General features: G+C 41.2%; 1 protein-coding gene across 1 annotated transcript; it reads left to right on the forward strand.

The window, feature by feature from the left end:
• The first annotated feature begins 152 nt into the window (after nt 1-152).
• On the forward strand, nt 153-12442 carry nt5m (5',3'-nucleotidase, mitochondrial). Its single transcript, XM_085171589.1, has 5 exons — nt 153-1300; nt 2422-2522; nt 7321-7381; nt 7500-7614; nt 11241-12442. The coding sequence occupies exons 1-5, from the start codon at nt 1028-1030 to the stop codon at nt 11378-11380; spliced, it is 690 nt and encodes a 229-aa protein (XP_085027715.1). The 5' UTR covers nt 153-1027; the 3' UTR covers nt 11381-12442.
• Nucleotides 12443-13371: the final 929 nt, after the last annotated feature.

Here is a 13371-nt window from a genome sequence, read left to right on the forward strand (position 1 = left end):
GAGACCTCTTGTCTAACTACTTTTACAGGAGCACTATAGTGCTGCTCCTTTGGGAAAACGAAAATATGATGACATTGATAAATATGATTAAATTTATATATGATTTGAATCAAGTTTTTGTTTAAAATTTAATAAATTTGATATCTTTAAAATACCAGTTACTCTAAGTTTTGGTCTTAGACTTAGATGGTCTGCCTCCAGCATCTTCTTGTCTCTCTCTCTCTCTCTCTCTCTCTCTCTCACACACACACACACAAACGTATTTCATGTACAAGTGATGGATCTCTGGAAGCTCCCCTGTCTGATGCTAAATGTTTTGCCCCTCTACCTATCCATCATTCAGAATAAGCTGTCACATTTGGGCAAAAAGAGATGACTGTGCATAAATTGCAATGAACCTAACTAACGACGGTTCTTTAGCCAATAAATAATCACACACGTTGCGTGTATGATTATTGTGGTGGTAAAACCTTCGTATTGTTGTAAATTTTTATATTTTTCACTGTACGTGGCTCCTAAAAACAGCTGAGGAGTGAACCATCTTGGTAGTGTGAGATCTTTGTTGCGCACGGGCTCGTAGTACAGTTTGTTCTTACAGCTGAGCGCTTCTCCCTTTGGTGCAGCAGCTCCAGTTGTTTACTTCTCGTTTCACCTCAGACAGCTCTAACAGCATATGTTGTTTATCTCATATGCTGTGGAATTTTAGAAAGGCATGCCTTGGATGCCGGCCGGCTAATACACACTGACAAACGATACAAAGAGCTCCCGGCAACTGTGACCGCCACAGGCAGGTCACAGTTGAACTGTCCGCTGCGGCTGCTGTGGTGCTAGCCTGTCAGCTAGCCAGCGTCTGTTAGCTCAACTGCCGCTCAGAATGTGAAAAGTTGGACAAAAATTCACAAAGGGCAAATAACAGTGTCGAAAACGAGTACTGAAAGGGGTTTAGCTCCAGTGCTTGGAATTATTTTTGTTGTGTAAGTCTCATGCCAACTTTACAAGCTGTTTCTGCTGACCAAGGGCGTGAAAAATGTTGCTGCTTAGTGCAACACGCCTACTAGGAAGAGGGAAAACTTTGCTCCGAGATCCCATTAAGAGGATTTGCGCAAACATGTCGTTCACCTCTCGTTCCGGGAAGAGACTGCGGGTCCTGGTGGACATGGACGGAGTCCTGGCGGACTTCGAGGGGGGGTTCCTGAAGAAGTATCGGGCCAGGTACCCGACGGAGCCCTACGTCACCCTGGAGGACAGGAGAGGGTTTTGGGTGTCAACGCAATACGGGCAGCTGAGGAGTGACCTTTGTGTGAGTGACAGCAGCACTAAATATAGTGGCTGAAATTCAACTTAGGCTTTCTCGAATTGGGTTTTGTATTTTTATTTTTTACAAGTTTTAATTCAAAAGTCTGTCTCATTTACATATGGTTAACAGTCAAGTTTCTGACTGCTCTGGGCTGGGACCTTTTCAATAGGGTGGTACAGGAGTATTTATGGAAGAGGATTATGGCCACTGGAAAAAAAAATGTATTTTTTTGTCAGAATTCTGAAAAACAAAAGATGGCCCCACATTTTCAGTATCTTCTAATCTTCTTAGTAAGTATTGGACTATTGCATGGTCGAGCAATATTTTCATCCAGAAAATTAGAAGAAAGTAGCATAATATGAATGGAAATTAAATGCTGGAATTTTTACAGTGGAAGCAGAATAATCACATGTACTACATTACAGTCTACTACTGGTCTCATGCCTGATTTAGACTTCTGAGGCAAATCTACATCATAGTATAACTGAAACTGGAAATACCTTTAAATGTTTCTGGTTAAAAAGAAACAATAAATAGTTTAATCGTACTCCACAACCTTCCACGTAACCCGAGAAATGTAACTACATGTCGGGTCAGACTATATGGCATGGAAGGTTATGGCATAGGAGTTTACAGTTACAGTGTAGATTTCCCGCAGAAGTCTAAATCGGGCATTATCCTTGCTCTCATCCCATGGCTCTGGGGATTGTGAGATTAACAGCGCTCTAGCTCAGTAGCATTAATCAGGATTGGGGGACTTTTAAGGGGCTGGTGTCACCCCCACTTCATGTGTAGACACAGCCATGGATGCACATTCTTGAATTGGTTTGTGTGGATGAATGACTCAACCTCGATTTCCTTGTGGTTCACTGTAATGTGAAGTGTTGAGCAGTTCACTCACTACTCCATTTGATTATGTGTTTTCTTCAGTGTCTTAATTCACCTACTCCAAGCAAGAAGCAAAGTGCTACCTTGTAATCATGTCCACAGAAGTTGGCCTTTTGGACTTCTTCAGGGCTCATGAACACTCACGTGGATACACATACTGTACATGCACCTGATTAATTTACACGGTTGCAGATAAGCTGTATGCATGTGTTTTGTTTCCTTTGTTTAAACTCCAGGAAAAAGCTATCAGCATCTGGGAGTCCAAAGGTTTCTTCATAGACTTGGACCCACTGCCAGGAGGAGTGGAGGCGGTCAAGGAGATGGCCGAGATGAACGAGTAGGTCTTGGAAGTTGCAGTGCATTTATCTCACATAAACAAAAGAGACTGAGAGGAGTTCTTGTTGTATCACAAGTGGCTTAAATCACCATAATGGGAGAAAAATGGGCATGATTAGATATTTGCATGTAGCACTTTGATCAGAAGGGAGGTGGGGGGAATGGTGTTCTGGGTTAATATGTATTTAACTTTGCAAAATAATGCCAGGCTCTGTGGTTTGTTTATCATTTTCCACACAGTTTCACCCTGTTTAGTTCACTTTATCTGACTTCCCCCACCAGGGCTCGCAAAATTTCAAAATCCCTGGTAGCCCTTCGGGCAGGGACTCTTCAGTTTTTGGTAGCCCAAAATAAATTTAAGTAGCCCGAATAAAAAAGAGAGCAATTTTTTTCATTGATGCTTTGTTTCCTGTTTTGTTTCCTTTACAATATTATACATTAAAGTATAATATTGTAATGGAAACAAAACAATCAAAAAAACACAAATTACAACATTGTATAAAAATTACAATCATCAACTCAAATACTTGGTTCTAATTGAACAGAAATTTCTATGAACTTGTAAGAACTGTGTAGGACATGAATCAGTCTGTGTCAGATCCTGAATTTGAAATTTCCACTGAAGTCACGGGTAAGAGGCAAGTGGAACCAAGATCGAGGCCATTTGCTTTTTGAAGTTTGCAAAGACTGCTAAATTGTGCCAGTGGTAGTTCACTCTTTGCAACATAGTACGCTGGTCTAAACAGATGTCTCAGGTTTATTTTTAGTATGTTATTTGCAATTGGTGTTGGTTCTGGGAAAGATATTGCAGACTGAGCAATAATGCATTTCTCATGGGTTCTAATGGGGGCCTTTCTTAAAATGACTGGTCCCAGTAACAAAGGCGCTTGTCGACTCAGAAATCGAGGGAAAACCAACAACACACCCGGCAGAACATTATGTTATTTACACGGGTGCACATAAGTGGTCCGCATGTGCGCATTCGCTGTCAAAATGAAAGACGCGCACCAGATAAGAAGTTGCAACGCGCGTTTGCGTCCATATAAAAGGCTGTTTTTGTCTGCTAGAGTGGGATTTTTACGGCACATTCTGCACCACATCTCTGTGCGTTCATCATTTGTTTGAAGCCAGCTCACCTCCTGCAACCACTTTTCCGAGAATACGCGCTTCTTTTGTGGTTCGGACTCCTTCTGACATTTCTTTGGAGGTGGAGGAACACCACAGTAATTGCTTAAAGGAGCTTATTCGACATCTTTAAGAGTTCTAAACAAATGTCTGTCCTCCTCCAGAAAATCTTATGTACGCAAACACGCATTGCAACTTCTTATCTTGTGCGCGTTTTTTATTTTGACAGCGAATGTGCACCTGCGGACCACTTATGTGCACCTCTGGTTATTTAGCTCGTCATATTGCAGCCACAGAAATTCTTTTGTCCATGAAACCATAAAGCTGCACTTTCTTTTTGCCTTATAGTCTGATTTGTCATAACTTTTCCGTTTTGTGGTAAGCTTTTCTTTGGCTGTCACTTCTTCACCCTGACCTGTCTTATTTGGCTCAGCAGAACTAAAATATATATCTTGCTGCTTTTACACACGCACTCACATAACGCTCAGCGATTCTCTGCGCGATCAACCTGTCACACGTTTAAGCTTGCTGCAGGAGATTTCACTTGTCATGTTTGCATAGTAAGCTAACGATTGATAAGACGATGTCAGAGGAATTGGTGCGCAAATTATCATCACTCACCAATCAGTGCTGTCGCTCTCTATACACAGTTCGCGCGATTGCAAAGTGAAAGCAAAAAACAAGCGCAAATTCTGGCTCACTGATGCCAATGACATAATTACCCAGATACATTTCCGAAAGAATGCAAAAGCATTGACATATCTTTTTCCTTCCTATTGCCGGGCTCACACTGTGCGATTTTTGGCCCATTTTGAGCCGATTTTTGAGTCGTGCGACCGTTTTGGCCTTCATCGTGCGTCGTGCATCGTGTAGTATACGTGGGGTAACGAGAAGCGATTAACACCTCACGACCAGCTCCCGATCATCAATCGCTTGGTCGCGACCATCGTGAGGGTGTCGCCGCAGTTTCTCACACTGCGCACGCGCAAACACAAATGTCAGCGAAAAAGACGGAGTAGCCCGGTGTTGTGCCAAAAAGTGATTGTCTGCCAAAAACTGATTTCCAATGTTTCTGTGTATTTTTTATGTGTAATATCTTTACGTATGTTCATAAATAGACTTCGGTGAACAGGGATTACAAAGGGGTTACATATAGAAATAAAAAAAAAAAATCTGTTTTTCAAGTATCTTTACAACTCTGTGTTAATATACTTACATTATAGCCAATCCGGTCCTTTATCCCCACTTAAAATATTTTTACAGAACTATTGCAATATTTGTTGGCATTTCTGCTGTCCTCTTGGCTTACTCTTACAAAAGACATTTTTAATGTTAATGAGATTTTTTTAACTGCATAAATAAAGGTTATATAAAAGTCACTGCCAAAAACTGATTGCGGCTTCTACCTTGTTACACGAATGTTGTTTGTGGCTCAAGATGACTTTATGTCATCCATAAGGGATGCATTTGACATATGTTTAACATATTATAGGCCAACAAGTTACTTATAGCAGTTTAAATACGAGCAATCAGTTTTTGGCAAATACCGGAAATCAGTTTTTGGCAGACAATCACTTTTTGGCACAACACCGGCAGTGCAGCGTGTGATCTGGACACAAGCGATGGAGGCACTTGTAGAACTTTGGAAAGCTCATCCGAGCCTTTTCGATGTGGCCTCACAAAATTATCACGACCACAACAACCGTGAAAATAGTTGGATAGACATTGCTGCTCAATCACAGCTGCCTGATCATGTTTTTCATTAGTAATTTAGCAAAGTTGATGGTGGTGGTGTGCGTGTCTGTGTGAGTGAAAGATAGAGAGGGAGAGCAAGCGACAGAATTTCTGTTATAACCTTCATTTTATGGACGCACAGTGTGAGCACTCGAGTCGCATCAGAGCATCGGGCCGTATAGTGTGAGACCCTGCATCGTGACCTACGAACTTATAACCCCTGCGAGTCAATCGTGCAGTTTGAGCAGGAGCTGAATCGCGCGACTGACAAAATCGCACAGTGTGAGCCCGGCATAAGATAGCCCGACGGGCAGGGCAGAGATAGATTTTGGTAGCCCGACTGGAGAAATCGCTGGCCCCGGGACGTCGGGCTAGCGATTTTGCGAGCCCTGCCCACAGTCTCTACATTTAGCTGGCTGCATTTTAAGGCTCTGTTTTCATACAAAAGCCCCACAAACCAGCAAAGCAGCAATGGCCTGCTCAGCCCAGTTTACAAGAAAAGCTGGGAGGTGGGAAGCCTGAAATGAGTGACTATGCTCCTAAACACATCAGCAAAGTGTTTACCGGGGACAGGTCAGAGGGCTGTTTTCCCATAGACCTTTATAAGACCAGGTTTTCTTTACACAATGACACAATTTCTGACAAGGCTTTATCGAACAGTAGATCAACTCAAGATACGTCTCTCTGATCTGTTTTCAGCTCTTTGCTTGATTCTTTTTTTCCCTAGTTCTTAAAGATATGATTTTCAGATACTGTTCATCTCCTGTTCTTCTTTTGTCATTCACCTGTTCAATTTCCTCAAATTCTTAAGGACACACTCCACACCATGCTGAAATAAGGCAAGTTTTTGGCTAATAGCTCTTTGTCAATCACGTTTTGGTGACAAAAAATAATGTTTTATGCTTGTTAAGCTGAGCAATCTTTGACATTTTTCTAAGATTCAACTGACTCTACCGCACTTTTTTTTAGCTTCCACGGAAGCAAAATACAAATTAGGATTGGCTCAAGAGTTTTGCACAAAAGACAACCTGACCAAATGAATCAAGTCTGAAAGCCCCTGTTGCTCATTCCAGTCATTCACAAAAGCCAGCAAGACTAGATTCTATAACATACACGTAAATTTGATATTTATGTTTGGAGCACATTTTATATATATTTTACACACATTAAAACAGTGATTGTGTATTGGGTCCTCAACGCTGCCAAAACAGAGACAATTTGCCACTCAGTGCTGTGCCTGAAGGCATCAAGCGTCGAGGCTGCCGTAAAAGCCTCCTAGGCCTGGCATCAGTAGTGAATGTGATGGTCTGTTTGTCTGTCTTCTCTGTATGATCTATTTGTGCTCTGCAGTCAGTGACAGCAGCAGGCCATAGGGACAATTACAGACACCTGGCCTCCATGTTGTGTCACCACACAGCCTGTCTTTGTGCGCGCCAGCACCACGCTGTTCTCCCATTCCCTCAGCCTCACGACTCAGATGGCCCCATGCTGTGATATTTTCAGTATTTTTTTCCCCCTCTTTCTAATAAATGATTTAAAACACATCACCCCGAGTCTTACTCAGGGACGGTCGCGTGTAGTTTTTGATGATATTTTAATAAGTGTGATCTGAATCAGCGTGACACAGACTGTGACTACTTTTTTATTTTTTCTGGGATTATTCTCAGAGGACAATGCACGTGAATAACATCTAAAAATATCAAAAGTTACATTTCTTCTGCTGCTAAAAATGAATGGCTTTCTTTAGCCACCAGTGCCTGAATGTGCACGTTCTCCCATCAGGGTAATGCACCATACACATGATTTCATGTTTACTGGGAACCTTTCCCACATAAATTCCTGTCATAAAAGTTCAGGCCTAAGCAGCTGGAAGGTAAACATAATACTGTGTGTTTGTAACTTTTCCACTCTGGTCTGTTTGTTTCCCTTTGTTTCTGCAGCACAGATGTCTTTATTTGCACCAGCCCTATAAAACATTACAAACACTGCCCACATGAGAAGGTAGGCCTACTGCAAATCAATAACAAATATCCATTTCTCTGTGGAAATGATTAATGTGTTCCACTCTTTGCTGATGAGATCTCATCTGCTGTGTGTGTGTGTGTGTGTTTTTGTCTAGTATGCCTGGGTGGAGAAGCATCTGGGCCATGACTTCCTGGAACAAGTCATTCTGACCCGAGACAAGACGTTAATCACCGGCGACCTCCTGATAGACGACAAACCCGACATTCTAGGTGAGGCCTCCGTGGAACTTTGTGTGGGTGCACTTTTGTGTGTATCGTGATTCTTTTATTTTAATATTAATGCTCTAACGATCTTTTTAGGTTATTTTTGGTCTGTGAAGCGATCTGCTCCGGTTCAGCCGGTTTTGGCTTTCATGAAATAAAACCAACATTTTTGAACAATAAGTTTAGCTAAACAAAAACAAAAAGCATTCAAACTACTTATTTTTAGCTTGCTTCATTTCATTTTGCAAATTTCAGTAGAGCGCTGCAATCGCAGTGCATTCTGGGTAGTCAAGGCCATGTTGTCGTTCATAAAAATAAAGATAGATGCTAACAAATAATGAGGGGAAAACGCACTAATGCCCACTGAAAAAGCACCTAAATGACCTATGAGAAGATCAGCAGCACAATAGGATACAACAAGATGCTAAACAACAAGGTAAAGGAGTGTTATTTGATCCATCCATCCATTTTCCTCCACTTGTCCAGTTCAAGGTCTCAGGGAAGTCTTTCCCTGCTGCCATAGGATAAGAAACACAGTACGCACTGGACAGGTAGCCAGTCCGATTCAGGGCTAACATAGAGAGACAACCATTTGTACTCACATTCATACCTATGGGCAACTAAGAATCCCCAATTAGTCTGAAGCTGGAGTACCTGGAGAGAATCCACGCAAGCATGAGTGATGGTGGATTTGGATCCAGGATAATCTTCCTGGGGTCCATTCTTCGTACCTCGCTTACTACATCCAAGATCAAATGACACATCCAAGATCAAATGACACATCCAAGATCAAATCATCGCACCAACTTTGAGCTCGCTATTCCGGTTCTCCGAACACACCTGTTGTTGACGATTAGTACAGCTGGATGAAGTAATGTGAGATCACTGGGTGGCTTAAAAGGGGCTACGCATCGATAGTAGAAACATTGATCGGCAACCCTTTGATTGGTCGGCGAAAATGTCGAAGGAGCGCGCTCAGTATTTTTCGGCAGCAGAGCAAGAACTCTTGATTGAGGGATTTCAGGAGTTTCAGAGTTTAATTAAAACGCAAGGGAACACTGCAAAGGCTGCAAAAGCAAGGAGAGAGGGCTGGCAGAAAGTTGCTGACAAATTAAACTCGTAAGTAATTTATTATATTATATTACATTATATTATATTATATCATATTATATTATATTACATTATATCCTCTTTCACATTAGAGCCACAACAGGACCCACTAGAACATGGGAACAAGTAAAAGTGAAATATAAGAATATTCTACAGAATGGTAATATTTATCACTTACATTGCTTTTAGTCTCTTGAAAAGAGACCCTGAAATAATCTGTTTGTTTGTTTATAACAGCAACCAAGAAAAGGGCAGAGCAAAAAAAGACAGGTGGTGGTCCTGCACCCCCTCGTCACACCCCGGCAGAGGAGCTGGCCCTAGGGTTGCATGCTCTCCTTATCAATCTTGCACCTTCCGCAATGGGTTGCTCGCGTACAAACAGACAGGACACCTTCGCTTTTATAGCCGTGGTCTCTCATCTTGATTACACGAAGTAATTTACTATTACTACTCTAAAATATGAATTACATCTGAAATAATCAAATACATGAAATAGAATGATTAATAGTACATTTCCCTTTTTTTAGGAAATGACCTGTATGTATCTGTATGAAATCAATAAAAGAATCAAATACTGCATTATCTTTAGTTACATTGATAATATTTATTTATGGAAAAACAGTGGAAAAATATCGCTGTTGCTTTCGTATAAATGAAGCGGACATACCTGAGTGGCCGCGATCTAATCCTGTTTACATAAAGTAAGCCTGCTCCCAAGCAGGTTTACGCTTACGGATCTGTTGCTATGACAGCAAGTCCCGGATGAGCTTCTGAGAACGGAACGATCCAAGATCACGCGAAATCGTCAACAATCAAATCCAGCTAACTTACTTAGCGAGGTACGAAGAACAGATCCCTGGACTTGAATATGGGAGCACAAAGAATGGTAGTCCTGAGAGCTGAAAATAAGACAACTAGACTTCTTTAGGTTTTGAAGACATTTCACGTCTCATCCAAGCAGCGTCTTCAGTTCTAGAATAATTGGTAGTGAACTCTTCCAGTAAAGGTGGTCTTGAGGATTGTTAACCCACTCTTAGTTATGTGAGATATTATATGAGCCAACAGATGACAGAGGAAACCTCTGTGAGACGTTACCCCACCCAGTCGTCATGTGAGCGATTGAGGTCACCTAAGGCAAGGTGTGAGTGGTTGAAACACTTGGGAAAAGAACTCGGGACCGTATGTGGCTGATAGCTGGTGCCATAAGCCACCGCCTCTGTTCAATGACAGCTGTTTACAGCGGGTCTAGATGGCCTCCTTTATTCCTCTCTTAAACCCTTTCTTTGTCCAAAATGTGAACATTGATGTCCTCAAAAGACAGTCCTTCCTTGTTTTACTAGTCCTAAAATCCTTTCCCAGGTGTTTTCATGTGCTGACTTTTACAGGTGAGCCGAGACTATACCACTGAAGGTCATTGATAATGCTAGCTGGGTTTCCACACAAAGCGCAGATCATAACTAATCTGCGCAACCAAGTTGGTTGGCCAACATAGGCAGTTGTCTGTAGCCTTTTGGAGGATATTTTATAAAGGTGACAGATAATGATGGTTGTGTGCAACAGCCCATCCAAGAAGTTTGTATTCCAGGTCCAGTAAAATTCAAGCATTTTATTAGTCTGTGATATAGTGTTTAAATTAGCAGGTGTCGGAGGATGCAGCTTGGTAAAGAAACCAGTGTTAGCTGAGTCTAAATCTAAGCCAAAAACATGCCAACACTGGTGCTATAAACTGCAGACTCCAAAACGAAGTGATGAATGAACATTATGTTGCCATTGTTCATTTTCTATACACAGTTTATGCTTTGCCCCCTGTCATGCTAAAGGCAGCAGCAGTAATATTGCATTAGATTGCTAGAATGAAATGTTTTCACACCTGATTACATTTGTATTCAAATTGTAACCATCATGCTAAAACAGCTGCAGCTTTCCAAATGTGCACATGCTTTGGTGTGACGGTCAGCTTTTCATTACTTTTTTTAAATCAAAAGAACACATTTGTACATTAGTAATTTTTTCAAACAGAGTTCCAGAGTGCAAAGATTTTTTTTTTTTTACGTAATAATGTGCAGATACACACTAATGTCTGATGGTGGCTGTGAGTGTAGATTTGCCCAAATAAAAAAAAAACCTCTTGAAATGCTGAGTATTTAACTTATGAGTAGATCTCAAAGTTAGTCGGCTTGAGTTGTGTAAATTATTGCTGCTGCAGTTAATTCAGTAGGAAAGTACAGTAGTTCTCTGATCTGAGCAGATCAGGGATGATAACTATTTTTTTTAAATCATTGAAAGAACAAGAACAAATGAAGAACAAAGCAAAATCTTTAAAGAGGACTTTTGCATAATAATGTTTGTGAAACTCGGTGTGGGTGTTATAATTATTTGCATCCATTTTCAATGCTTTGATTGCCTCATGAGGCAGCTGCTGCAGCGTTCCTACAGTCTGTCAGGACAATTTATATCCTTCACACACTTAAATACAGGGAGCTGCTACTTAAATAATGTTTATATTTCTGTGACTTGGACAGGTGTGGAGCCAAATCCAGCGTGGGAGCACATCCTGTTCACTGCCTGCCACAACAAGCACCTGCCCCTCAGCCTCCCCCAGAGACGACTCCTGTCATGGTCAGATGATTGGAGGGCCATCCTGGACAGCAAAAGGCAGTGAGGAGCTCCTGCACAGCTCAGCCCCACAGCAGCCTGGCATCAGGCTTAGTGGAAGTTCTGGGGTTCGCTGCTGTGGCCTTGGCATCCTTGTTCTCCACTAAGTAGGGTGTGGAGGCTTAAGAGGGATGAGCAGTTTACGTTTCAGGTTGAATGAAAGTGCTGTACAAGCAGACTGTTGATCCAGTCTGTTGGAAGAGGATGTTCACTTGCTCGACCACAAGGGGGCACTCTGACACTGTGTATGAATTTGTGTTGGCGACCAGATTTAGAACAATCTCACTGAATGAGAACGACAAAAGGAGTTCATAAAAAGATACATGGTAAGTGGAAAGGACAGATTGTGTTGAGTGACCTCGACGGTTATGGACTCAGTTTGCATTCTGGATGTTTCTCAGATTCAGACGAAATGGATTTCTGAGCCACTGCGTGGTCTATCTGTGGCCTTCATCGCAAAAGGCTTATTAATATTTAACTGCACCGTGTTGCACTCGTGAGTTAGTGTGATGTGATTTACAACAGGGCACTCCACTGCACCCAAAAAAGCTCAAAAATACACCCTGAGTCGTGGGCACTGGCGAACACAGAAACACAGGACAGTGACTTGGAGTCAAAATTACTGTTTTATTAAGTTGTGATTATTTTGCATGTATTGTGTAGCTTTATGCCATGCCACTGTTATGTAAATGCAAAAGTACTGTGAAATCCACTCTGGGTTTTAAAAAGTTAAAAGTCTACATAGGTGCTCTTTTTTTACAATATGTAATTGTTCAATATTTCACTGATACACAAACGAGAAAAGTAGCTGCACACGTGCATCTTGCCAAACATTGCTAGTGTAGATTGTTGTAGGCACTGAAGACTGAGTAACATTGGTTCAGTGTTGGTTAATAATGAACCAATATTCAATATTAATGTGTCACTGACAAGTCCATATGTTATTCAAAATTGTGGTAGGGTAGCTTTGCATGATTCAATTCATAATAATCATTATTTCGTTTACATTGGACCCTTCTGCCGCCGCAAGTTCATCGTTGGTCATAGACAAGCCATACCCCCCCCCCCCTCCCAAAGCTAACTTTGTTCTGATTGGCTATCCCTAACAAACAGGAGTTTGCATCAAGTGTATGAAGAATTCTGTAGGGGCTACTTGTGCACACATTGGCCTCATTATTTGAAACTTTGCCCATGTTTAATATAAACATCCACAATTGCAACAGCATGGATATGACAGAATGCAGAATAAGGAAAAGTGGAAATCTATAGGAGCGGCAACAGTAATCACCATGTTTTATAAGTGGTATGTCACCATTCTGTTCATATTTTTAGGTGTCCAACTCCAGTCCTTTAGAGCTACTGTCCTGCAGCTTTTACATGCAACCCTACTCAAAGACAGCTGAATCAAATGACTGGATTACCTCTTCAGCACACTATCAAGTTTGGCAAAGGCCTGATAACAAGCCATTCATTTGATTCAGGTGTGTCAGAACAAGGATGCATCTAAAAGCTGCAGGACAGTACCTTTTGAGGACTGGCGTTGGACACCCCTGTTTTAGAGTTTGTTGTCAGAAGCATGTCACGCAAGATTTAAGTTGTAGAAAATGTTTTAATAATCCAAAAATAAACAGTTTTTATTTCAGCTTGTCATTAATTACTTGAAAACTTAACTTGTATTAATTTTTAGCAATTATATTTTTATTATATTTTTTAGCATTTATAAAATGTATAAAATCACCACTTTCTCAGTGTCACTGTCCTGCTTCACTCATTTAAAGGGGACCTTTTTATACTCATTTACAGTTTTATTCACCAACTCTAGAATATGTCTGAATATGATTCACAGTTAAAAATACCTAGCCTTGGTGCGACACCTAATTTCATACGTTCTCTGAGGGAAACGAGCCACCTTCCTGTGTGCCTGCAGTATTTGCACTCTCTGACATCATACAGAGCAAAGAGTTGGGGAAAAAGTTGAAATTACTTGAAATGGAGTGT

This window comes from Neolamprologus multifasciatus, chromosome 8, assembly GCF_963576455.1.
Source record: "Neolamprologus multifasciatus chromosome 8, fNeoMul1.2, whole genome shotgun sequence".
Classification (NCBI taxonomy): domain Eukaryota; kingdom Metazoa; phylum Chordata; class Actinopteri; order Cichliformes; family Cichlidae; genus Neolamprologus; species Neolamprologus multifasciatus.

Excerpts from the sequence above, each read along its gene's own strand:
- nt5m (XM_085171589.1), top strand. The coding sequence starts at position 1,028 with ATGTTGCTGCTTAGTGCAACACGCCTACTAGGAAGAGGGAAAACTTTG. Across the intron at positions 7,382-7,499 it reads AACACTGCCCACATGAGAAG|TATGCCTGGGTGGAGAAGCA; the intron begins GTAGGCCTACTG and ends GTTTTTGTCTAG. Across the intron at positions 7,615-11,240 it reads CGACAAACCCGACATTCTAG|GTGTGGAGCCAAATCCAGCG; the intron begins GTGAGGCCTCCG and ends TGACTTGGACAG.